The 25,794-nt window shown below is 41.8% G+C and overlaps 2 protein-coding genes across 2 annotated transcripts in view; one reads left to right on the forward strand and one right to left on the reverse strand.

The window, feature by feature from the left end:
- The first annotated feature begins 1,986 nt into the window (after positions 1-1,986).
- ndufa5 (NADH:ubiquinone oxidoreductase subunit A5) lies at positions 1,987-9,029 on the forward strand. The gene is made up of 5 exons (XM_033989522.2): positions 1,987-2,031; positions 3,341-3,385; positions 7,255-7,371; positions 8,288-8,353; positions 8,847-9,029. Exons 1-5 carry the CDS (start codon positions 2,011-2,013, stop codon positions 8,946-8,948), a joined length of 351 nt encoding a protein of 116 aa, XP_033845413.1. The 5' UTR covers positions 1,987-2,010; the 3' UTR covers positions 8,949-9,029.
- A 1,092-nt stretch (positions 9,030-10,121) lies between these two features.
- The window catches only part of cog5 (component of oligomeric golgi complex 5), a 28,653-nt gene continuing 12,980 nt past the window's right edge, over positions 10,122-25,794 (reverse strand). The window contains exons 14-22 of the mRNA XM_033989521.2: positions 25,123-25,222; positions 22,216-22,326; positions 21,140-21,202; positions 20,409-20,512; positions 19,893-20,130; positions 15,654-15,730; positions 13,376-13,502; positions 11,595-11,674; positions 10,122-10,552 (exon numbers count right to left, since the gene is read on the reverse strand). Of these exons, the coding sequence (XP_033845412.1) occupies positions 10,429-10,552; positions 11,595-11,674; positions 13,376-13,502; positions 15,654-15,730; positions 19,893-20,130; positions 20,409-20,512; positions 21,140-21,202; positions 22,216-22,326; positions 25,123-25,222 (1,024 nt within the window). The 3' untranslated portion in view covers positions 10,122-10,428. The remainder of the gene's footprint in view (positions 10,553-11,594; positions 11,675-13,375; positions 13,503-15,653; positions 15,731-19,892; positions 20,131-20,408; positions 20,513-21,139; positions 21,203-22,215; positions 22,327-25,122; positions 25,223-25,794) is intronic.

The following is a 25,794-nucleotide window of genomic DNA, read 5'->3' on the forward strand; positions in this document are numbered from 1 at the left end:
CATTTTACTTAGGAAAATACCAGTTGAAAAAGACATTTTACAGATAGATGTGACAGGGGTAACTATATAGTTAATAATTTATTTTATCAGTAACATATTTATATTGGAACAATCTGTGGACCTCCTATTCTTGAGTGTACTAACAATTTCATTCATTTCATTTTTGCATACACATGTATTGAAAAATTGATTTTTTCATCTAATCAATCAGTATTCACGGGTTGGACAATTTAATTGGCTAAGGTAGATCCCGCATTTACAAAAAAAAAATTAAATAAATTGGTTATTTTCTCAGTTTTGTTTATAGTTTGTTGATTTTCTGTAAAATTATTTTGATATTCCTTCTTTTTCATTCCATTTGTGATAATACCATTATCTGGTGATGGGTCAGTGCAAACACTCCTGGAAGATTTGGAAAAGCCTGATGCCATGTGCAGTAGTTTTACTAGCAGTATGCACGCTGATTGTAGGAAACTTATAAAATCCTTATACATTGTTTTCAGCGAATATAGCATTTTCAAAACAATAAAAGGTACCATTGTGATCTAAATATGTTACGTGTTGGCAGTTAATTCCTCATAGAAGTGTATTACCTCCTCTTAAACTAGTCAGGACTTTGGGCTGGGGGCAGTTTCATGGCATAACACCGGCCTAAATAAAGTTGTGCAGAGACGCCTGAACAGCCTTAGCCCACTGCAGAACAATCAGCTGCCAAAATTGGCTTTCAATTGTTTAGTGAAACTAAAAGGGGCTGAAAAATCACTGCTGTCCACCCGAGTGCTAGAGGAAAGCTGGGAGTTTAGTCAGAGTGCAAGCAGAATTAATAAATACAGCTTTTTACGACATGTAAAGGGAGGTTTTAGGGAACTTGGAGTTAAAAGCAGTGAAATTGTGGCTCCGGTGCACTGGCCTGTGATTCCACCGTGGCTGTGGCATGAGCCTGATATTGATCTGTCAATAAAGAAGCTAGCCAAAAGTGGATGCAAGGGAAATCTGGCGCCCTATGTGACAGTTTCTCTCAGGAACCAGTGGGAGTGGGTCACCCAAATATACACAGATGGATCTAGACACCCTGAGCATAGTAAAGTGGGGTTTGGCTTCTGGGTTCCCCAGTTCTGTATTCAACAAAGTCACTGGCTCCCAGATGATATTTCTATTTTTTCTGCTGAACTGATTGCAATTCTTTGGGCATTGTGGTGGCTGGAGGAAGTAGGAGTTAAAAGTTCAGTCATTTGCACTGATTCACTGTCAGCGCTGATGGCCTTGGAAGAGGGTGAAGAAAGTAAGGGACGTCCTGACGTGGTGAATTAAATTTTAATAATGGTGTATAAGCTTGAGTGAGCTGGTTTTGATGAGGGTTTTTATGGGTTCCAGCTCATGTTGGTGTTGAGTGAAATGATGTCTTGCTAAGGCTAATCTAAAGAAGGCAGAAATGCACAACTCAGAGTACCTCTTGGTACGATGGAGTGTCGTTCAGTTATACAGGCCAGTATTAAAAAGCAGTGGCAGCAAAAGTGGGATGGTGAAACAAAAGGGAGACAGATGAATAACATTGTTTCAACAGTTAATGACACTTCTAGGCCCGTTCTCTCACGCCAGGATGACATTTAACACGCCTCCGATTAGGCCACTGTGGGGTTGGCTCGTGGGCTGTTTCTCATTGGGAAACATGATGATGGTTGTTGTGAGTGTGGAGTTTGTGACACTGTGGTACATGTTGCACTGTCCAGTATATAGTGCTCAGAGAAGAGACATGTTCAGTGGGTTGTCTAAGTTAGGACTTAATAACTTTTCTTTGAGGACAATATTAGGACATGGTGCTTCCCCCAAGGGGAGGGCTCGTTTCCTAATACAAACTGGGGTTTACTACAGAATTTAGGGAAGAGCAGCTTTAGTGTTTAGTTTAAATCAACAAGAAACCTCCTGACCAGTGGAGGGCAGCAGTGCACTAACCAGTCTGACGGAAATGAACCATAACAACAAGAACGAGCTGCCGCTGCAGAGGACAAGATGGCGGGCGTGCTCAAGAAGGTAACAGCGGTCACTCTGCACATTCACGCATTTTTACGCAGTTTTAGCACGTTTTCTCAGACACACGGCCGCCCAGCGGTGCTCTGTGTGGAAATGAAACGTAGCCGGTCCGGGGCGCGCAGTCCTGGGTCTCGTTGTCCTGGTTCTGTTCACTTCTGTAGTTGCATTTGTGTCTTTCATAAGCAGCGTTTAGTCCTTAACATTTACACGTTTATAATGGACATCGAGGACATTGTAAACTGTTCTGTTAAAGTATGATAATGCAGTTACGTCGACCTGGTTTATGGTTCTGATCTGTCTAAAACCTCACTGGGCCTGTCCAAATGAAACGATAAGTAATAACGTGTAAGGACGACAAAGGTGATCCAGCCTTTTCAGCTCCGATACCGATATTGATACTTGACTTTAAGCATCTCCCGATGAACCCATACCAGTGTAGGGACAGAGCATGGCCTTTCCCCCAAAAAACACAGTTGACTTATTACAAATGTAATTTTTATTTATCCAGCAAGTAACTACAGACCAGCTTTTAATAAAAGTGTGAACATTATGAGACGCCCTACCTGTAAATGGTTTTATTACATCAAATTAAAGGCCCAATCAGGATATCGGCTCATCTGATATCATGGGATCGATAATCGAGGTGGTCCAGCAATATTCCCTGTTTCCATTAGGTTATCGGTATTGGTGCATCCCTAGTGAAATGATTATTCCCTTTTTCACCATGGCATTCCTCATGTGCAGGTGGAAGTGTAGACTGTAGACCAGAGACTACAAGAGTAAACAAAAACATTTCACATTTGTACACATTTTGTGTGGATATTCTTATTGCCCTGTCCAAAACATAATAAATACAATAATTAGTTTCCCACTTCTCACAGTTCTTTATAAGTGTAATTAATGAGACACTATCTGTGGTAAATTATTATATTACATCAATTAAGAGACCGTTTAGAAGAATAGTACACGTTAACATTATGGTTGCAGGTAACAGTTACGGAATTGTCTTTTGCTATTGTGCTATATCGGAATGCAGTGTTGGGCAGTAACTAGTTACAAATTAATAGATTACTGTAATTAGATTACTTTTTGGTAATTAACTTGTTAGGACTGAACGTACAGTTTACAATTACTTGCCCTAGTAACTATGTTACTCATTTCACTAAAGCATAATATGATATTTTGACTAAACATCTTGCCTAACCTGTCACAGGCACGGGGACATGTGCATAGCAGCAGTGACCCGTGAGTGAAAAGAAACTGATAGTCCTGTCCGATACTAACTTCTCGGTTTCTGTGTTTTCCTCAGACCACCGGCCTGGTCGGCCTCGCAGTGTCCCAGAATCCACATGAGGTACGTCTGTAAAATTGTATAGACTTTAACTGATTGGAAACTGCCCCACACTACAGTCTTAAATTTGATCTACTTTTTAAAAGTAATTCCTGGCTATTTTAGAATCAGAATCAGAATCCTTTTATTGCCATCGTTTGTGAACACAGTTCACAAACTAGGAACTTATTTTGGTGATAAAGTGCAACATAAAACACACTGAATAAATACAAATACAAATAAGGGCATGCACGAAGTAAAAAAAAAGATATGCTTAAAAATAAAATAAAATACTTAAAGGTAGAAAAAATACATACAACAGCAGCATCAGAACAACAGTGCAAACATGACTTATTAAAGTGACCGGTGTTATAAAGTGTCCAGTTTTGTGCAAATATTATAAAGTGTTCATGAGACAAACGGCAGAGGGGAAGAAACTGTTCTTATGGCGAGAGGTTCTGGTCCCAATGGACTGTAGCCTCCTGCCAGAGGAAAGTGGCTTAAATAGTCCATGTCCAGGGTGAGAAGTGTCAACTGCTATACGGCCTGCTCGCCCCCGAGGCCTGGAGACGTACAGGTCCTGTATAGATGGAAGGCTGCAGCCAATCACCTTCTCAGCAGAGCGCACAATGCGCTGCAGTCTCTGTCGGTCCCTGGCAGTGGCCCCAGCGAACCACACAGTGATGGAGGAGGTGAGGATGGACTCAATGATGGCCATGTAAAACTGCACCACCGTTTCTTCAGCTGCCGCAGGTGGAACATCCTCTGCTGGGCTTTTTTGATGTGGGAGCTGATGGTCGGCTCCCACTTGAGATCCTGGGTGATGCAGGTGCCCAGGAAGTGGAAAGAGTCCACAGTGGTGATGGGGGAGTCCGTCAGGGTGAGGGGAGGCAGGGGGGCTGTGACTTTCCTGAAGTCCATGATCATCTCCACTGTCTTCTGGGCGTTAAGCTCCAGGTTGTTGCTGCTGCACCAGGACACCAGCCGGTCCACCTCCCTCCTGTAGGCAGACTCATCGCCGTCCGAGATGACGGAGTCGTGGCTGGAGGTGCAGCAGTTGGTGTACAGGGAGAAGAGCAGGGGAGAAAGTACACAGCCCTGTGGAGATCCTGTGCTGATAGTCCGAGTGTTCGAGACATTCTTCCCCAGCCGTACGCGCTGTCTCCTGTCTTGTCAGGAAGTCAGTGATCCACCTGCAGGTGGAGTCAGGCACGTTGAGCTGAGCGAGCTTGTCCTGGAGCAGAGCAGGGAGGATGGTGTTGAATGCAGAGCTGAAGTCCACAAACAGGATCCTAGCGTAGGTTCCCAGGGAGTTCAGATGCTGGAGGATGAAGTGAAGGGCCAGGTTAATGGCGTCGTCTACAGACCGATTGGCTCTGTAGGCAAACTGCAGAGGGTCCAGGAGGGGGGAGGTGAGAGACTTGAGGTGGTGCAGGACCAGGCGCTCAAATGACTTCATGACTACAGACGTCAGCACCACAGGTCTGTAGTCATTAAGTCCAGTGATCCTGGGCTTCTTGGGGACAGGGACGATGGTGGACAGCTTGAAGCAGGCCGGGACGTGACATGACTCCAGGGAGGTGTTAAAAATGTCCGTAAAGACAGGAGCCAGTTCCTCAGCACAGTGTCTAAGGGTGGAAGGAGAGACACCATCGACCAGATGTGGCCTTACGGGGGTTCTGCTTCCTGAAAAGTTTAGTCACATCCTGCTCCAAAGCTGTGAGGGCAGTGGGGGAGGAGGGGGGGTCCAAGGTGGGTTTGGAGGTAATGTCCATGATGGTGAGGGAGGAGGGGGAGGGGTGTGAAACTTCAAACCTCGCATAAAAGCTGTTTAACTTTTCTGTTAGTTGTTTGTTGTCCACGGCGGGAGGGGCTTTGGGCCTGTAGTTGGTGATTTGTCTAAGCAAGCATCTCCTTTTCCCTCCTCAGATGTCTCAGTCTGGGTGTGAACCAGGGTTTGTCGTTGTTAAAAGTCACCCTGGTGCATGATGGAATGATGCTGTCCTCACAGAACTGAATGTATGACGTCACAGTGTCTGTGTACTCATCCAAACTGTCTGTGGCCTTGAACACATCCCAGTCTGTAGTGTCCAAACACGTGTGAAGCTCCTCCACAGCCTCACTGGTCCACTTCTTAGAAGTCCTCACAGCAGGTTTGGAGAGTTTCAGCCGTTGTTTGTAAGCAGGGATGAGGTGAACCATGACGTGATCAGAGAATCCCAGAGCAGCGCGGGGCACAGCTCTGTAGGCTCTGTAGGCTCTGTAGGCTCTGTAGACTCTGTAGGCTCTGTAGGCTCTGTAGGCTCCACTGACCGTTGTGTAACAGTGATCCAGCGTCTTCTGCTCTCTCGTCGGGCATTTAATAAACTGTACTTGGGCAGTTCCTGGCTCAGATTTCCCTTATTGAAATCCCCCAGGATGATCAGTAAAGAGTCCAGGAAGGTTCTCTCCACATTCAGAATCTACTCCGCGAGCACGCGCTGGGCCTCGTGCGTGTCCGCGCACGGAGGGATGTAAACAGCGGCCAGAATGAATGAAGTGAACTCAGGTGGAGAGTAGAAAGGCCTACAGTTAACGAAAAGATATTCCACAGCGGGAGAGCAGTGTTGGGAGATCACAGTCACATCCGTACACCAGGCGTTGTTGATGTAGAAAGGAGCTGGAATCCCTCCAGATGAAGCGTGCAGTCCGGGATACGCTCATTGAGCCATGTCTCCGTGTCCTTGTTTCTCCTCATCAGCAGCGCCAGTTCGTCCGTCTTGTTGCTGAGTGAGCGAACGTTAGAGAGGAAAATCCCAGGTAAGGGCGTGCGAGCGCCACGTCTCCGAAGGCGCACCAAGGCCCCTGCCCACTTTCCTCGTCTTCGGCGTCTCACTCTTTTGGCCAAAGAGTGAACAAAATCTACTGCAGGTACTAAAAAGACTGACAGTAGATCAACAGGAGTGGTAGTTCTGATGGATAAGAGCTCTTCACGGGTATAAGAGCACGCGAACACAGGACAAACACACAAAAACAAAAAACACACAGCGCACCAAATCACCAGGGCGACCGTACGTTGCGCCATCTTGGTTACCATCTTGGTTTTAGGGTAGTAAAATTCAAATAAACAGATTAAAATCTGTAGTATCACTGGCGGCTTCCTGGAGTGTTTGTAATATAATGTAATGACTGTTTGTACACAAAACAGTCTGTACAATAAGAGCTGTCATTACCCAGACTGCATGGATGCAGTAGAATATATAGGAAAAAGTTGTACTTTTTTTCAATTTGTTTGGTTGGTTTTCAGAGATGTGTACAGTAGCCAAAAATTGTACTGCAAGTGAGAGTAATGTTACTTTAAAGTAATATTAAGTACAAAGAAGTGGTCCAAGAAATGATGAAGTTTAAAAAAGTACTTGGGAACTACTACTTTTACATAAGTAGTAGTTCCTAAGCAAGAGTAATTGTAACTTTTTTTAAAGTTACTTTTAAAATGTAACTGTCTGGCAAAATGTAATTGGAAGGACAAAACGTAAAATGATGCCCAAAAGATATTTTCAAAAGACAGACACAAAAATGAGACAAACTAAATCATATCTGAAGGAGTGGTGCAAGAAACACAAATATTGTCAATGTGAAACTTTTGTCATTTGTTACTTATTCACAGTGGGAAGAGACACCAAAACTAGTTAAGTAAAGGTATGGTGCTCTGAGAAGTACAATTTCTTCAAAAAGTTACTCAAATAAATGTAACTGAGAACTGCCACCAACTCTAGTTTTATTTATTTTTGTTAAATGTATTTGCTCTGAACTGACCAGGAAACGGCCAGAAGTGCAGTTACTTTATTTCTTGGATCACCAAATCTTATCAGACTGCTCTTTGTTTTCTGACTGCTTCTGTTGTGCGGATCCAGCGGCTCAGGATACTGTACTCCAAGATCCTAGCCTCACTGCAAACCATACCAAAAGACGCTGCCTACAGGAAGTACACGGAACAGCTGGTCAACAACAGACTGCACCATGTCAAAACGGTAAATTCAATCTCCACACTTGATGCCAGGATTAACTCAGTCCTCAATGGATGTAATCAATTTATTTTGTAACACAATTTTAAAACCAGTGTGTGATTTTGATGTATCCTCTACTCGCATATGGGTTGTGTTCATGTAGGACAGTAGAACAGTATTGGTCAGGGGTCGGTAACCCACGGCTCTGGAGCCACATGCAGCATGCACCCGCCAAAACGCTGTGCATTTATCCCAAGACATTTCCAAAATAAACACACAGCCTTTGCTGAAAAATATCCAGATGATGAAGAGAAAAAAAGCTATTTCAGAACTAATGCGGAAAGCAAAAATCTATTCAAGAAGTGGATGAAGTCTGCAAATTTAACTACATATGCAAGTTTTGTGGCCGCTCAGGAAAGAGTCAGGCATGGGAAGCCGTTCACAGACAGAGAATATATGAAAGTCATTCATTAAGATTTCAGAACACCTATTCGCGGACTTTAAAAAACAAGAATGAAATTGTGTAGAAAGTCAGATATGTGAGCAGCTATTCTACACCATGAACTATGTTAAAAACAAACACCACCCACGCCTCACAGGCGACAGCCTACAGTCCCAGATTTGCAGACGCTATGCGCAGAGGTTCAGGAACAGAAGTCCCATTAACCAGGTAAAATAAATATTTATACAGATATGTTGCAAATACTATAGTTGTTTATTCAAAGAGTAAAGGGAAAAAGAAAAACAATATATACAGTGTTAACTTCATTTTAGAAGAAGTCAAGAAGTATTTGTGGCTCCCAGTGTTTTCTTTTTCATGGAAACTGGTTCCAAATGGCTCTTTGGGTGTTAAAGGTTGCCGACCCCTGGTATAGGTGAACTTGTGCTTTTAGAAAGCAGTATAACAGTAGACAAACAGATGATTGAAAGTGTTCTGCAGGAGCCGGACATTGAGAAGCTGGAGCAGAAGATCAGCTGTGGTCAGATCGAGGAGGTCATTTTTCAGGTGAGGAACAAAACATCCCAAGTAAACTGCAATAAACTGTAATGTATAACTAGCTGATTAGAAGTATTGCTCCATCGTTTACAAAAAAAATATGGGCTCCTATTCTTCCTCAGAGACCATCCTAAATGAATCCACTGTGGCTTTAAAGGTGCACTATGGATTGTTCAGTGGGAGGTCTGCTTGTCTCCATGGAGATGTTGTTTTGTATGGAAAGTATTCAATTGATTCCAATGAAGGTGTATGAAGATTAAAAACAAATGGGAGCTCTTCTTGTATTATGATATGACATCACAAGGTGGAAGGAGACGGAGGAGAGTGTTTTCTGTTTGCAAGAAGAACACAGCCTAAATGTGCAGGATTTGTGAGTTAAACATGTGTGAATGAAACAAAGGTCTAGTTATGTTTTTGATGAGGAAGCAACATAACGGATCAGAAAATGGCCTTTTCATTGTTTGTTGAACATTTGTGACTGAGTCAAATCATTATTGTGCAGGCGGAGTGTGAGCTGAACCTGTCCAGGAAGATGAGTGAGTGGAAGGCCTGGGAGCCACTGGTGGAGGAGCCACCCCCAAACCAGTGGAAATGGCCCATCTAAAGTTCCCCCACCCCCTCCCCTCAATCAACTGTACAACTGCTGCTGTGTCTGCATTTAATGTTCTTTGTAAATAAATTCTTTGCCGTACATTTTTCAGAAATTTATTTCACCCTATGACTACCGGTACTCATTTCCCTAAAACATAGTTAAAACACTGTCATGAGAGCTCTTCAAGACCCCAGTCCGCCATACATTTCAATCTTAAAGCCACTAACCACTCCTTGGAAGATAGTGAGGTACAGATTTTAGCCAAAGAAAAGAAATGGTTTGAGAGGGAAGTTAAAGAAGCATTTTTTTGTTAGGAAAGATGATCCTTCCTTGAACAGGAATGGGGGCCTAAGACATCATCTATTCCTTATCTACAACTCCATGCTCAGACCCAAAGCAAAACAGAACAAAGAAAACAATAGGGCTAGCCAGGACGCTAATAGGTGTGAAATCACTCACTGGGAGCTTGAATGACTAAGTCAGTGCACAGTGCACACAGTGTAGCGCAATAGACCTAGCCTACAAACAAACTGTTTACAGCTTAATAATAGTTGTTTTGAGTTTCAGTGTAGATAGCTCCTCCCTTCAGATGGATATAAGGCAGTGTCCGCCAGTATTCTGACCACAACTGAAGAAGCAGCTTAGATGAGCTGCGAAACGTCTTCACTCCTACGTTTTGTCTAGTTGACAGATTTAATTTTTCTTTTGCTATGGATGAGACCTGGACGGCTGAGTGATTACAGATATTTTAACACAGAGTCTTGCCTAGTCTTTTCTAGTGGTGTAATTCTGAAGATTATATTGTACTTTCTGGTTGGATATGGGCAGCAGATATGACATTGCTGGGATTCAGATGACATCGCAACATTCTATAGGCCAATGTTTAATACAGATGGGAATAGCTAACATTAATAGTTTAAATGCAGATTTTTGCTGTAATACAGTCAGTCCAAGGTTTCTATTAACTAGACCCATCAGGTTCAACATTTGTGCACTTACCTTTTGGATATTTTATGGCAAAGTACAATGTAATTAATAGGAGGATCCTGCTCTTGCACTCCATCTGTGAGTATGCCGTCACATTCTAGAATCTGAAAACCACCAGTGGGTAATTGCATTACGGTTGCGAGGTAACAGTTATGAAAACGGGGCTACATGTCTAATTTACACAAATCATGATTTGATAAAAAATTGCACATTTTATTGAATGCTTAAACAGTCAGAAAAATGCCTTCCTTGTGTGTAAATTGACTCTCATCAACTCCATTTAAAATGCAGAGTGAGTCTGTTTTACAACTCACCACTATGTCCTGTATTTTCCAAATTTTAGTTTTCTACTTATCCTGACAAACTGACACTTGAGTCATGTAAAACTATGATGAATATTTAGCGCATGTACTATCCCACCAAACCAAGTAATTAGAAAAATGTATGAATTTTTGTTGTCAAATGCACTTTAAGAACCCAGTTCTTGTGTTCAGAGGTGGGTTGGTCAGGCTCTGGGATCGGGTGTTGCGCTGGCCCGCTGCAGCAGCTGGAGCATGATGGGGTAGATGGGGGCAAACTCTTTCCCCTGCCGGGCTCTCACCAACTGGACATAGGCCTCCAGACTGGCCCTGCACAAACACATGGCATATTACCGTCACATTTAGGATGAGCTGATGCTTATAAAGTAATTGACAGATTTATACTGTACCGAAGAGCACTGTACTCACACACACTGGCATTTAACCAACAAACAATTGTCCCAGTTACTAATATAGTTAGGGTAGGGTTTTGCTAATGGTGAATATTTAAATTTAACCATCGCAAAAGAAAAAAAATCAAAACTTTGTAAGAGTGAAGCCGTTTCGCTGCTCATTCAAGTCGCTTCTTCAGTTCTGGCCAAATTAGTGTTGGATACTGCCTTTTATTTACCTGAAGGGAGGAGCTTAATACACTGAAACTAAAAATATCTATTATATACAGTTTCTGTTTGTAGGCTAGGTTTATTGTGCACTGTGCCTGAGTCCTACTTAGCGTAGTCATTCAAGCCATTAATGAGCCCTAAGTAGGACTCAGGCATAGTGCACACTTAGGGTTGCACAATAGACGTAGCCTACAAACAGAAACTGTATACAATAGATGTTTTGAGTTTCAGTATAGTTAGCTTCTCCCTTCAGGTAGATATAAGGCAGTGTCCACCAGTAATCTGACCAGAACTGAAGAAGCGGCTTTTGATGAGCAGTGAAACGTCTTCACTCCTACAACGTTTTGTCCAGTTGACAGATTTTATTTCTCTTTTGCAATGGAACTACAAAGACTGAGGGATTACAAAGATATTTCCATTTCAATAAAAAAATCAAAATATATGGGACTTTCCTGGTTACATAAAGTTATTTCCATTTGGCATTAACTGCTAACACATTACATACTTAGACTACCATGTTACCTTTTATCATTTGAAAATGCTCTGCAAGCAACGTATTATGTTTTATAAGTTGTGGTTTTAATTTTGATGCTCTAAGTGCTCCTTCCCTTTGCCTCATAAAACACTCAGCATGCATCCCACTAAAGAAACTACTATTATTTGGGTCACTGCCAATCAAAGCAGAAATTGAGATTTGATAACTTGTTTGTTTTTGCACATGCCGCTCCCAACAGAATGGACTGACTCACCGAATAAGCGTGAGGCGATCTCTTTCCAACGGGTGGTCATCGAGCCACTTTGCATATCGTGCGATGGACCAGTCTGCCCTCTGTCAACAAGAAGGCCAGTCAACCAAAGCACCAGAATGGCGTTCACACCCAGAGCCATTTCAGAAGTAGAGGAATAAACCAGGTCTATGTGGGATGGAAGCAGGTCCAGGTTTTTAAGCAGGTCTTGGTAGGTTTGAACCAGGCCAAGACTAAAACAGATCTCAAAAAAGTAGGACTATATGCAGCTGAAAAACATAACTTGAGTTGACTTAATGATTTAATTCAAATCCAGTCTCCTGGATTCATCAAAGAAAAGGATAGGGTTATTTCCAGTTTGTCCTGCAGTCAAGTCTTGAATGCAGGACAGTTCAGGATTAGTTAAACATGCAAGAATCACTCAATACACTACTCTGAGTAAACTTATAATGAGGGAAAACCATTAGAACATTTTGAATATTATGTCTCCTTTAAAGTAACTGTATGTAGCCTGTGCTCGGACAGTTTTAAAAAGGTACTACAATAACTGGATCTGGGTCGCCTTTGCCTTAACCTGAAGAAGGACACACAAGTTTTTCTCATTCTCAGTACAGGGACAGGTCATGCCTCATGTGAAAGTTCAGAACCTCCAGAATTCACTTGTTGTGGAAAAATTACAGTTCTAGATGAAAAGTAATCCATTTGCGAAGCTCGGTGAATTACAGAAAAAAAAAGGTTTATGATCTGTTACAGCAGATACAGACAGGACAGGGCCCAGCCATATATATATATATATATAAACACTGAATTCATATATCCTTTGAATGTTGGATCCTTTTGAACCATTTTTGTACTACATTTTGAGCACTGGTTTAATACTTTAACACTGAAACCATTCATTCATTATAATAGTCCCCTTTAAAGGCTACATTGTGTGTTCTGAATTATGGGAAGCAGTTGGGTGCTTTGCAGAAACTCCTTTACAGAGATAAGGCAGCTGGAGGAGACTCAAGGCCAAAAAACAGACCGGTGCAGTCGGAGATGTCCAAGAGAGGTGAGCGAGGCTGGAAGGAGGAACCAAGGCATCAACCCACTCAACATAATATTTGCATATTCATGTTGTATTTTACCTCTGGGTCAAGGAAAAGGCCGGCAGTTGGTGCGCCTGACTTAAGTCCTGCAAACGTAGGCTGTTAGGGACAGCGCTTTTGACCCCAGAGCTCTGTATTAGGATTGTAACTGTCAGGGGAATACATTTTTGAGATTTGAACTGATCGAATCCAGTCGTCATTTTCGATAGAACACGCCTAACAGGTTCAAAGAAGAGCTGGAGAAGGCTAGGACGGTAAAGGCATCAATAGTGCCCGTTGTCATCGGAGCACTGTGTGGCTACAGCAAATCCCAGGAAAAACATCAGACATCTCAGTCCAGAAAAGTGCAGTACTAGGATCAGCTAAGATACTGAATGACTTAAAAGTAAGGAATATGGACAGATCATGCATCCTGTGAAAGCTCAGACTGATTAGATATTGCCTTGAGGACCAAAACACCAAATTATAACAATTACAAACAACTTGGTCATTATGTCCAATTTGTTTGTAATTAAGAATAAATCAGTATTACAATTGTTAAATCAACAGTTCCTTTAATGTGAGCTGTCAATCATGACTACTGAGAGGAGAGAGCCAATTGGAGATATGCTGCTTCTCCCCTGATATATGTGAAGAGAATTGGGACATTGGACTGCAGGACCAGAGGATTGGAGGAGCTTGGGGAGTACACACCTGGTGGGGGGCCTTCAGCTCTGGGGGCCCCCTGGAGAAAAGGAAGTGCAGCACTGTGCTGTAGGGGATGAGCTCTCCCACGGCCGGGTTAGATGCCACCAGCTCTGAAGCCTGGAACAGCAGTGGCCTGGAGCGTGGACAAAGAAACAAACAGCTGTTACTTGCTGGGACATCCATTTAGAGTGTAATTATTTTAATATCAGCTTTAGTGTACAACTGTTGTATTTTGTGACTCACTCTTCAAAGGTCCTATATAATGCAAAACTTGGCTCCTGTGAGCTTTAAGCTATGTTATAATGTTCTTTCTTCTCAAAAATATATCCAGAGATGTGTTTTGTTTCATTCACACATATCTGAGTAACTCTGCATTAGTCTGTTTATCTCCAAAGCTCACAATGCTCTGTTCCACCTTGTGATGTCATCAGGTGGTAGTTTTAAAGTTAACAGCCATTTTTAGCCTCAACTGAACATCTATCCATTTTCTTCCGCTTATCCGGGGCCGGGTCGCGGGGGCAGCAGTCTAAGCAGGGACTCCCAGACTTCCCCCACTCCGGACACGTCCTCCAGCTCCTCCGGTGGGACCCCAAGGCGTTCCCAGGCCAGCCGAGAGACATAGTCCCTCCAGCGTGTCCTGGGTCTTCCCCGGGGCCTCCTCCCGGTGGGACATGCCCAGAACACCTCCCTAGGGAGGCATCCTGAGCAGATGCCCGAGCCACCTCAACTGGTTCCTCTCAACGTGTAGGAGCAGCGGCTCTACTCCGAGCTCCTCCCGTGTGACCGAGCTCCTCACCCTATCCCTAAGGGTGCGCCAAGCCACTCTACGGTGGAAACCCATTTCGGCCGCTTCTATCCGCGATCTTGTCCTTTCGGTCATTACCCAGAGCTCATGACCATAGGTGAGGGTAGGAACGTAGATTGACCGGTAAATCGAGAGCTTTGCCTTTGGGCTCAGCTCCTTCTTCACCACAACGGACCGATACAGCGACCGCATCACTGCAGACGCTGCACCGATCCGCCTGTCAATCTCCCGCTCCATCCTTCCCTCACTCGTGAACAAGACCCCGAGATACTTGAACTCCTCCACTTGGGGCAGAGACTCACCACCCACCCGGAGAGAGCAAACCACCTTTTTCCGGTCGAGAACTATGGCCTCGGATTTGGAGGAGCTGATTCTCATCCCAGCCGCTTCACACTCGGCTGCAAACCGCCCCAGTGCCTGCTGCAGGTCCTGGCTCGAAGAAGCCATCAGGACAACATCATCTGCAATCAGCAGAGATGAGATTCTGTGGTTCCCAAACCAGACCCCCTCCGGCCCCTGGCTGCGCCTAGAAATTCTGTCCATAAATATAATGAACAGAACCGGTGACAAAGGGCAGCCCTGGTGGAGTCCAACATGCACCGGGAACAGGTCTGACTTACTGCCGGCAATGTGAACACAGCTCCTGCTCCGGTCATACAGGGACCGGACAGCCCTTAGCAAAGAGCCCCGGACCCCATACTCCCAGAGCACCCCCCAAAGGACACCACAAGGGACACGGTCGAATGCCTTCTCCAGATCCACAAAACACATGTGGACTGGTTGGACAAACTCCTATGAACCCTCAAGGACCCGATGGAGAGTATAGAGCTGGTCCAGTGTTCCACGACCAGGACGAAAACCACACTGCTCCTCTTGAACTGAACAGTAGTACAAAATCTTGTTCAGTAAACCTCTGTGAATGTCTCCATTGTTGTGTTTGGTGAGACAGCTGTGGTTGAGTGCATACACAATTTGTTTTCCTTTTTTTTTTACCTAGTTGTAGTCTTGTTCTAGCAAATGGTTCTTGCTAGTTCTTTTCTCTCCTTTAGCAGAAGTCCTGCTGTTCTAGTTCATCCCAACTGATTGCCAGAGGCAGGAGCTGAAAGCACTAAATAATTCCCTGAGTATCCCATCCGGGATTCATAGAACTGTGGTTACATTTGTTGATTTCTATGGTGAAATGATTCCCTCCTCCTCATTTGGATTACAAATTCCACAGGGCTCACTGGTCCATTCTGGACTTTATAACTCTGGTAACCAGTGTAGATAGATTTCAGCTAGTGTCCTGGTTCTCATGTGTCCAATGCTGTTTTTTTAAATTTTTTTTATGTCATTTCAAATCACTAGAAAAATGCCTGTATCTGCAGAAAGTGTGTCAGAATTATCTTTAGAAATACATTTGCCTAGAAATAAACAGTGATACATCCAATAATATTTTAGCTGCTAGTTGCTCAAAATAAAAATAACATGTGGACTAACCTGAAGGACCTGAGCATTCTGTAGGGCTTCCCAAGGTCTGAGACACGTCTGCACAGTGGAGCTACGGCCAACTCCATCTGCACACACATTAGGTTTACAATGTTATAACATTAATAATATCCCCTCTTCAACATTTTGATATTGGTTATTGACCATAATGGAATATGTATTGGCTTAAAGTAAAATTGACCATTCCAAGTCTATGTGATTACATCTAAAAAAAATTCTAGCTCAATTTTGATATTCAATACCACAAGAATGTTTTAAAACACTCGAATAGGCCAAATACGAGGTTAGCCCTACTCACCTTGGACTATCTGAGCCACTCCTCTCAGGCAGGAGGCTATAGAACCTCTCACCATCCATCATCCACCATCATCTGATAGCGGCTACACCGTATTTATTCTGATATCTGTTGCATATGTCTCGCACTTTAATAACTTGTAGTTTGCACTATGTATTGAAAATTTTGCACACTTGTACATTGTCTTTTGTATTTCACTTTTTATATGTGAATTGTTTTGTTTTTCATGTTTGTGACACCAAGGACTACAGAAGGAAATTAGCATTTTGATAAATCTGGTGCAGCCATCTTTTCAATGTATCTGCACACTGTCCTTCAAATAAATAAATAAATAAATAAATAAACCACAAGAGCAGTTTCTTCCCCACTGCCAGACTCCTGAACATGCTATAACACCTGTCACTTTAAAGAACTGTAATTAACCTACTTGCACTGACAGCTTTTGCACTGTTGTTCTGTCCTATTGTATATTTGTATCAAAGTCTACTTTTTATCTTATTAATGCATGTCCTTATTTTTATCTCATCATAGTTAGGCCCGGGACTGGGACAACGTCCCGGCGAGGGAGTCATTAAAACCATGTTTAGAGCCTGGAAAATGGCAAAAATCGAGTAGTAAACACGCCCCAACATGGCAGAGAGCGGTATCAAATTAGAACTTAGAACTTGACGAACTCTAATTGTCATCGAAGACCCCCCCCCCCCCCAAAAAAAAAAAGAAAGACGACTCGGAAACGCCCCCAAAAACTTTGATTTTCATGGGGTCAATGGGAGCCCGACTCAGAAAAAAGTCAACGTAAAAATCTGAAACTTGCATCAAAAAAACAGGACATGACAAAAATGATATCATGGTCCCGCCCTAAAACGTACAGGTCGGCCATATTGGATCAAACCCCGGAATGACAAAAGCGCACTCTCTCGCATTTAGGACATCTCCTCGCACAGTTTACATCGCAAACACTTCAAATTTGGTCAAAACACACAAAACCATGTGCAATTAAAGATTATCAATTACATTTTAAATATGACTTTGGGTGTGGTCATGGTGAATTTTCAACAAAATTGTAATTTTTGGAAAATTTCCCAAAAATATTTCTCTTTCACACATTTTTTGTTGGCAAAAAATCTAATACAGCGTTTATGCACATTTGTGAACTGAACGCAATGATATGCAAATTATGGCAATATCTCACGAAATGGCTCTCTAGCGCCCTCTTCAAATTTCATTTTCAAAAATTCCAAATTCAAAAAATTCTAATTTCAAAATTTATTTTTTGTGGAGATGTGAAAAAATTCACAGGGGCCTTATTTGTGATGGGGCACAATGTGAGAAAGTCACATGACTGTAGCTTTTATGGTTTAGGAGAAACATAATGGGTGAAAAAAATTTCCATTATTATTATTTATTATTTTTGTGGCCGGATTGAAGCCATTTTTGACCCCCTGAATGTTAACGAAAAGTCAATTTTATTGGACCCAAAATTCAAGGATGGCGAAAAATGTATCATTTTCATGGGCAAAAAAAATGTAAATTTCAAAATGACTCAATAGCGCCACCTCAAAAATCTAAATACATTACGGCAATGAGGGACCTTTTTTAATCGTAGACAAATGAAATTTGGTACAACCATAGAACATGTCAAGGCAAGTAAAAAAATATATTATGACCTCACCCTAAACCCTACAGGAAGTCGGCCATTGAACAAAAAACAGAGAACATAACTCTATCTGCAACTATGTTTCCGTGGTAACATAATAAATGTGTCATTGAAATAAATGGGATTCAGAGTACTGGACTTTGTTATTTTGGACTAAATAGATACTCCACACCAGGGGTCACCAACATGAGGCCCGCGGGCACCAGTTCGCCCCCAAGGACCACATGAGTTGCCCACATGCCGGTTAATAAAATTGTATTCTATTGCTTTTTCTTTTTTTTTTCTTTTTAAATCACCCTTGTATTTATATAGATTTAAAAATGATAATATTTTAAAAATATGTTTCAGTTTGTGAAGTTTAGATAAGTTAAGGTGAACTCTGACCTACTCAGTTCAAAGGTCAGTATTGTGTGCGTGACAAAACCAGTGCTCAGCTCGAGAGCATTGTGAAGATGCTGAGTGCAGTTTCTTACCCCAAAAACATGGTAGAAAAAATGATCACTTTCACAACGTATTTTACTAATGTAAAATAACCCTGCATGTGTCTCATCTGTAGGGCGACTGTGGCAACAGCAGAGCGACACAATGTGGAGAGACATTTCACTACACAAAAGCTCTATGCTAACTACCCACCAGGAGGCTTACTACGGGCAGAAAAAAACATAATTGATAACTTTTTGAAACAAGTCATAAAATGTGGGTGTGGCCAACATTTAAACAAAAATGCAGTTTTTTCAAGTGATAAATTGTGGGTAACTCAGACATGCAGTGTTCCATTGCCCAGCAATAACATACCTTTTGTTCAAAATAATGATCTGAACACATTGATATATTATGTAGCTGACACAATACATTGCTCTACAGCGCCCCCTTGAAATTTTGAATGGGACCCAAAAAAAAAAAGACTTTGTCACAAATATTTGAAATTTGACATGTACATCCATATTGCCATACTGAACAAAAAGGTCAATGAGAACATACCTCTATTTGCTATTGTGTTGCCATGGCAATGTCCTGTGATTTTGCAACTTCTCCCACTTAGAAATCATGGAGGGGTCTGAAATTTTCATCTTAGGTTCATGTCCACTGTGAGAGACATAATCTAAAAAAAAAATCTGGAAATCACATTGTATGATTTAAAAAAAAAAATTATTTGTATGTTACTGCTGCAAATAAGTATCTGAATTCTGCCCCTCAAAGACCTGTTAGTCCACCTTTAAAAAGTCCACCTCCACTCCCCTTATTATCCTAAATTAGAAGCTCCTGTTTGAGGTCGTTAGCTGCATAAAGACACCTGTCCACCCCATACAATCAGTAAGACTCCAACTACTAACATGGCAAAGACCAAAGAACTGTCAAAATGCACAAGAGACAAAATTGTAGACCTCCACAAGGCTGGAAAGGGCTACGGGACAATTGCCAAACAGCTTGGTGAAAAAAGATCCACTGTTGGAGCAATTATTAGAAAATGTAAGAAGCTAAACATGACTGTCAATCTCCCTCGGACTGGGGCTTCATGCAAGATCTCACCTCGTGGGGTCTCAATGATCCTAAGAAAGGTGAGGACTCAACCCAGAACTACACGGGAGGAGCTGGTCAGTGACCTGAAAAGACCAAAATAGAACTTTTTGGCCTTAATTCCACTCGCCGTGTTTGGAGGAAGAAGAATGATGAGTACCATTCAAAGAACACCATCCCTACTGTGGGGGTGGAAAACATCATGCTTTGGGGGTGTTTTTCTGCACATGGGACAGGACGACTGCACTGTATTAAGGAGAGGATGACCGGCCCATGCATTGCGAGATTTTGGGGAACAACCTCCTTCCCTCAGTTAGAGCATTGAAGATGGATTGTGACTGGGTCTTCCAACATGACAATGACCCGAAGCACACAGCCAGGATAACCAAGGAGTGGCTCCGTAAGAAGTATATCAAGGTTCTGGAGTGGCCTAGCCAGTCTCCAGACCTAAACCCAATAGAAAATCTTTGGAGGGAGCTTAAACTCCGTGTTTCCGTTAATTTATATTATTATTCTTTGCAAGTTCCTGTTTGTGAGTTTTGTTCACTGACAATAAAAATGATTCTGATTCTAATTTTCAACACAAAATAAAAATTCTGTGTCTTATTTATGGGATTTTTGTATCAATAGACATCATTGTCTAGTTTTGATCCCAGTTGTCATCAGTTGCATCTATTAGTTACAGAGTATCAATACTTTTGAGAACCATAAGCTCTGATACTAGAACACATACTTCAACAGCCAAAGGCGGGGTGTTTACCTGAGCAAAGTCTGCTGCTAGCCTCATCTTGCCACCCTCCCCCAGAGGGCGTAGTAAGCTGGCATGGCGGATGAACATCTGGATGGCACCTTGTGCAATGCCTTCTGTGCGCTCATAGATGAAGTCGACACAACGGAAATGCTGGAAGTATTCAGCCATCACACGTGAAATGAAGCTCTGCAGCTCCTTCATGTACAGGGAGCAAGGCACGTCAGGCTTGTCAGTGCTGTACAGCCCTCTGCACACAAAGGCGGGATCACAGGGGGTCAAGACTCATGAATTTTCATATATACATGGACATGTCTTTGTAGTAGTATTGAGCAAAAAGAGCCAAAATCTATGTGTGTATGGTAACAGTGTGGTGTGCGGACCCAGAGAAGTGCTCCTGATGCAGGGTGAGGTGGATGTGGTCCTCCTGGTGCATGGAGAGGAGGTGGGTATGTGTGGTCCTCCTGGTGAAAGGTGAGGAGTGTGGTACAGTGTGTATGGTGTGTGATGACAGGGAGATTATCTGACCCAGAAAAGTCCTCCTGGTGCAGGGTGAGGAGGATGGCCTGGATGGAATCGCTCACAGACTGAAGCAGAGGCTGCATTGCACTGTCCATCAGCACCTGCACACTCTGGACACATAACAAACACACAGCTGAAAGGTACGGCACTGTTTGTTTTTGATGCAATCATTTAGGAAACGAAATGTCCCCTGAAATTAACTGCACAGCTTTTAACAAGTAATGACTTAATACAGTAACAGGTGCACAGCTATCACAGGGGCCCAAACCAGACCACAGACAAACTCAAGGTCCAAGGAACAAGGCTAAAAATTAATCAAGGAAAAACTACATTTATCATACTTTGTATTGAAAAATATTATTTTCTGGAGCAATGGTGTCTTGAATACATGAGTATAAAGATTACTCAAATATGCAAATATCACTGTAAATACAAAGGGTCGCGTAAATGAGAAGGGGAAACAGTTTTAATATGATTAACAGCTTAAGTTTGCAGATAGATAATTTTGTCCACTTTTATGAGCAACAAGAATTATTACTCTACTTTGAAAGTGCTTGCATTCCCATAGGTTGCAAAGGGTTGGACTAGATATAGAAATACTTGAGTAACTTTGCATGACATTTGTGACTTTTTCCATGCTACAGCGAATTATTTGACAAAAAGTAAAATACTATTTCAGTCAAATGAGTAAGACTAAAGCCCTGGCTAGCCTTGATCCAAAGGTGTGCAAGTCATACCTGTAGTGATGAAGAGAGGGCCTCCACAGCAACAGCTGGACAGGAGCTCACACCAGAGAGGATCTGCACATATGGATGTCACACTCACTTAACTGTGTTGTCAAGATACTAAAATTTCAAACTTCATTTCAATATAAGGAATAGACTTGATACTCAATACCAATTCCGATACCACAATGATGGCAAAAAACACTCTTTATTTAAACAATAGAATTTGATTGGTAGTAATAGTTTTTCTTCACCATGTGGTCTTATATCTGTGTAAAACCTCAGTTGTCCAGGTAGGTTCCTCAGTAGTCCATGGGTGTACACTAGTCTGTGTGAACTTATACGTGTTCTGATACAGCTCAAGATCATTCTAAAGCTGCTCAGAAAAAGTAAATTTCTGTCTTGTGACTTTTTTAGTATTGATACCTGTTCAAATGAACCAAGACATTTGAAATCTGTTTTATTTTGTTTTTCTCTGGAGGTATGGTAAACTGACATAGAACAGTAATCAAGAAAAAAATGGAGCAAATAAATGTACTGTAAATTGTACTCAAGTAAGAGTACTATAAATAATATTACTCAAGTAGAAGTACAAAAGCAGTGGTCCAGGAGTTCTAAGTAAAGTAAGAGTAAACAAGTATTTATGAAAACTACTACTGAAGCAGTAAGTGTCAGGAGGTTTATAACTCCTGTTTATAACAATGTCTAATTTTAAGTGAATGTAATTTGTTGGACAAAACATTAAACATTAAAAACAAAATCATATCTGAAGGAGGAGTGCAAGAAACACAAATGTTCAAATCATTTCATATTGTCAACATAAAGCTTTTGTCACTTATAGACTTATTCACAGTGGGAAGAGTAACCTAGACTTTTAGTCAAGTAAGAGTACCATTATTTCAACTAAAATATTACTCAAGTAGGAGTAAAAGTGTGCTTCTAGAAAAGTACTTTGAAAAGTACAGTTTCTTTTAAAAAGCTACTTAAGTAAATGTTACTGAGTATTCCCCACCTCTGTTTGGGGGTATAAGAGTTTGGGTGTAAAAAGAGGCATGTCCTATTCATTAACAATAATAAAATCATCTCACCCTTAGGAGAGCCTGGTGCAGCTGCTGCAGACTGTTGACCACTGCCACATTCCTCCTCTGGCCCTCAGTGAGTGGGCTGATCACCTGCGTCGCATCTGGCCCAGTGTGCAGCTGCCACACATGAGCCAGCATTACACACACACAGACAACACATTCATGTACTGACACTTTGTTGAAAAGTATGGGGTATTAACTGCTAACCAATAACATATTTAGATCACCAAGCTACCTTTTATCATTTTGAAAATATTTGCTGAAAGCAGCGTATTATCATGTTTTAATAAGTTTCACTTAAGTTTTTGACTCTCTTTGAGTCCTTTGCCCTTTGCTCCCTGCACTAAGTTACCCCCACTTGAGAGCGCTATAACAACACAACCAGCGTGCATCCTGCTTACGAAACTACTGCACATCGCATCAGGTTTGAGAAGTTATAGTGTATTGTTTTGTTTATTAAAAAAACAAAAAAAAAACAAAAAAAAACCCCTACAGGCTTGTTTTTGATGAGGGAACAACGTTATAACAATGTAGTAACAATGTCCAGAGCAATGGCGCCTTGAATCCAGGAGAATAATGTTCACAAACATGCATGGATCACTCTCAATACAAACTCGAGTAGGTAAATGAGAAAGTTGAGTGAGTAAACGAGATGGGAAAACATCTAACATTGTTAAAAGCTTGATTTTTACATAATATGTCTCCTTTAAACACTTGTATGTTACTTCAGCAGTTAAACCAGGACTAGATCACACCATAGCCTGTAGAAAGAAGTGGACTAGGCGTGTGTGACGTCACCCACAGCATTTAGCCCCAACCAAATGAAGCTCATAGAGGTTAGCAGTTATAGGGGCGAATTTGGAGCCAAGTTCCATATTTGGAACCAAAGAGTCCATCCAGAGCGAAGGGGTTGAAGGTATAATGCCGTTTCCTGCCCCACCCTGCTGGCTTAGAAGGGAGTGAGTGCTTAGCAATGCTGTAAATCCAACTTGTTGCTAACGCTAGCAGAACAGACAGTCTTATAGCAGTTGGGAAGGAGGAGTTCTTGTGACATTCTGTCCTGCAGCTCACTGATCTTAGACGTCCACTGTCTGCTGGTCCATAGCATCCTTGAGTGTTCCTTGCTCCACTACCTCAACAAGAGTCTCTCAATTACTTTCTATAATTGAACCAGACCTCTCTATTAATTTTTCTAGTCTCCTAAGATCTCTTTTTCTGAGACTGCCCCCCCAGCCGACTGCAAAATAAAAAACAAAGTCAGCCATTACCGCATGATAAAACAGATGCAACAGTTTATTGTTTACATTAAAAGAACTTAGCTTTCTTGGAAAATATAGCCAGCTTTGACCTTCGCTATAAAGTGCATCTGTATTTGTGGACCAGTCCAGCTTGTTGTCCAGATGCACCACTAGGTATTCATAGGTGGACACTATTTCAATATCTTCCCCACTGATGATTATAGTTTGAATTGAGGGTTTGAATTGCGGGTGTGTCATGCCTAAAGATTCCTAAGTTTTTCGGTAAGAATAGCTGGTCTGATGGTGTTGAATGCACTTTTAAAAAAATCATTAATTACCTGGTTCATCCAGGTGATAGCAGACTTTGTGTAAGAGATATAGTACAGCATCGTCAACACCAATATATTTGTTGCAGGCAAACTGTATGAACAGAGGAGGGATAGGTGGAGACAGAGGAGGAGTACTGATGGATGATGGGAGTGGAGAATTTGAAGGTGTCTCTGATGATGATGGAGGTAGAGGGGTTAATAGAGGAGAAGATGTCAGAGCTTTTGCGATGAAGGGAAAGTAGGAGGTAGAACAGGCTTCTGTATCAAACCTGTTGAAGAACCTGATGAACTCCACATTTCCACATTTCTCTGATGTTATTGTCCAGCAGCTGGCTCTCCACTTTGTTTTTGTAGTCTTCCTTTTAAGCAGTTTCTGGACATGTTTTGCCCTAACTTTGCCCCTGCTTTTAAAGGCATCCTTTTTTTATTAAGAAGTGACTTAATTTCACTCGTGTGAATCAGTCACATGAGATCACAGAATCTCACAGAATGTATGTGAAAAGGCAAAGCCTTTCAGACTGAGTTTCAAAGTTTGTAGGGAAGTTATTAAATCCAGCAAGACAGAAAGAGTTTGATCTCCTACCACAAGCTGGTGTATTCTTAGCTCGCCATAACAGTAGGCTAACAGTTGAAGTTGCCATCAGAAAAGGGAGAGGCGAAAAAAAACAAAAACCTGACCACTGAGCAGAGGGTTGAATGCTTTGTATGAAATCACAGTAGAAACAGATTTAGCAATCAAACCATAAACACAACTCCAGAGCAAGACCAGCATGACAGGCACAGTGAGCAGCAGTGGAAGAGCAGGCTGCTCCAGGTAATATCATTGAGCTCACCGGTGCAGTAACAGGAGGCGGGGCAATATAGGTCACATGGGTTACACTATTTTGTATTTATATATACAGTCTATGGATCACACACACAGTTATGAGAGAGGATGTGTAACTCAGGAGGTCTGATTAAAAATGGGACTACAAAATATGCTTTAGTCTATACAATAGGACAGATCAACAAGCAAAAATTACACCTAATACAATCTAAATAAACTAATATTCAGGCTTTTTGAACCATCAAAAGCGATTTAGGATTTACAGGTAAAATTATGTGAGTGTAAAAGTGAAAGTGAATGTAACTCGGACCTCATGACTTACCTGTAGGGCTGAACGATTTGTGAAAAATATCCAACTGTGATTTTTTTGACACGCATTGCAACTGTGATTAGATTTGCAATTTATGGTTCAATAAAAGGATTATTTTCAGTTCAGTAAGTGCACATATTAAACATGTGCAGTTCTCTTTTCTATATAAAGTAAATATCAAAGCTCCAGTGTGCCCTGCTCCGGACTCACCAGCTGCTCGGACTTGACACAGAAGAGCTGGACCGTCTTGGCTGCATTCTTGGCCACAGACAGGGACAACTGAGGGTCAACTGAGGCCACACTCAGCTCACTGTCAGCAAACAACAATCACACATCTTACTTTCAATTACTCTCACACTAACAAACTGTTCTATGACAATTAAGAGAAATGTGTAGCCCCGTTACATGGAGGTAACTACTATAGAACATTTGTCTCAAGCTCAAGTGTTTTAAAGAAGGGGTATTACCTTTTGTTCTTTTGAAAATGCTATATTTTGATGAGCATTCTGCTAATGAAACTACTGCACATTGCATCAGGTTTGTGAAGCTATAGTATATTATTTTGGAACCTGCTTTTGTATATATTTTTTGTGTGTGTATGTGTGTATGTATATATATATATATATATATATATATATATATATATAGTAAATAGCTGAACAGGAGAATGGGCAGAAGTGCTCCAGAGAGCTTCCGTTTTATGTCTACTTGTGGGCAGAGCCTTGTACATGAGGCGCAGGCTCATACTGCTAAACGTAAGCAAGAGTTTAAAGCCAGGGAGAGGACACTAGATTACTCAAACATGCATGGATGATATCTAAAACCTCTTCAGGGATGTTTTAGATTAAAACATGGTAGAAAGCTCCAGTCAATTTTGATAAT

The sequence above is a fragment of the Periophthalmus magnuspinnatus genome, chromosome 23 (assembly GCF_009829125.3).
Source record: "Periophthalmus magnuspinnatus isolate fPerMag1 chromosome 23, fPerMag1.2.pri, whole genome shotgun sequence".
In the NCBI taxonomy this organism is placed as follows: domain Eukaryota; kingdom Metazoa; phylum Chordata; class Actinopteri; order Gobiiformes; family Gobiidae; genus Periophthalmus; species Periophthalmus magnuspinnatus.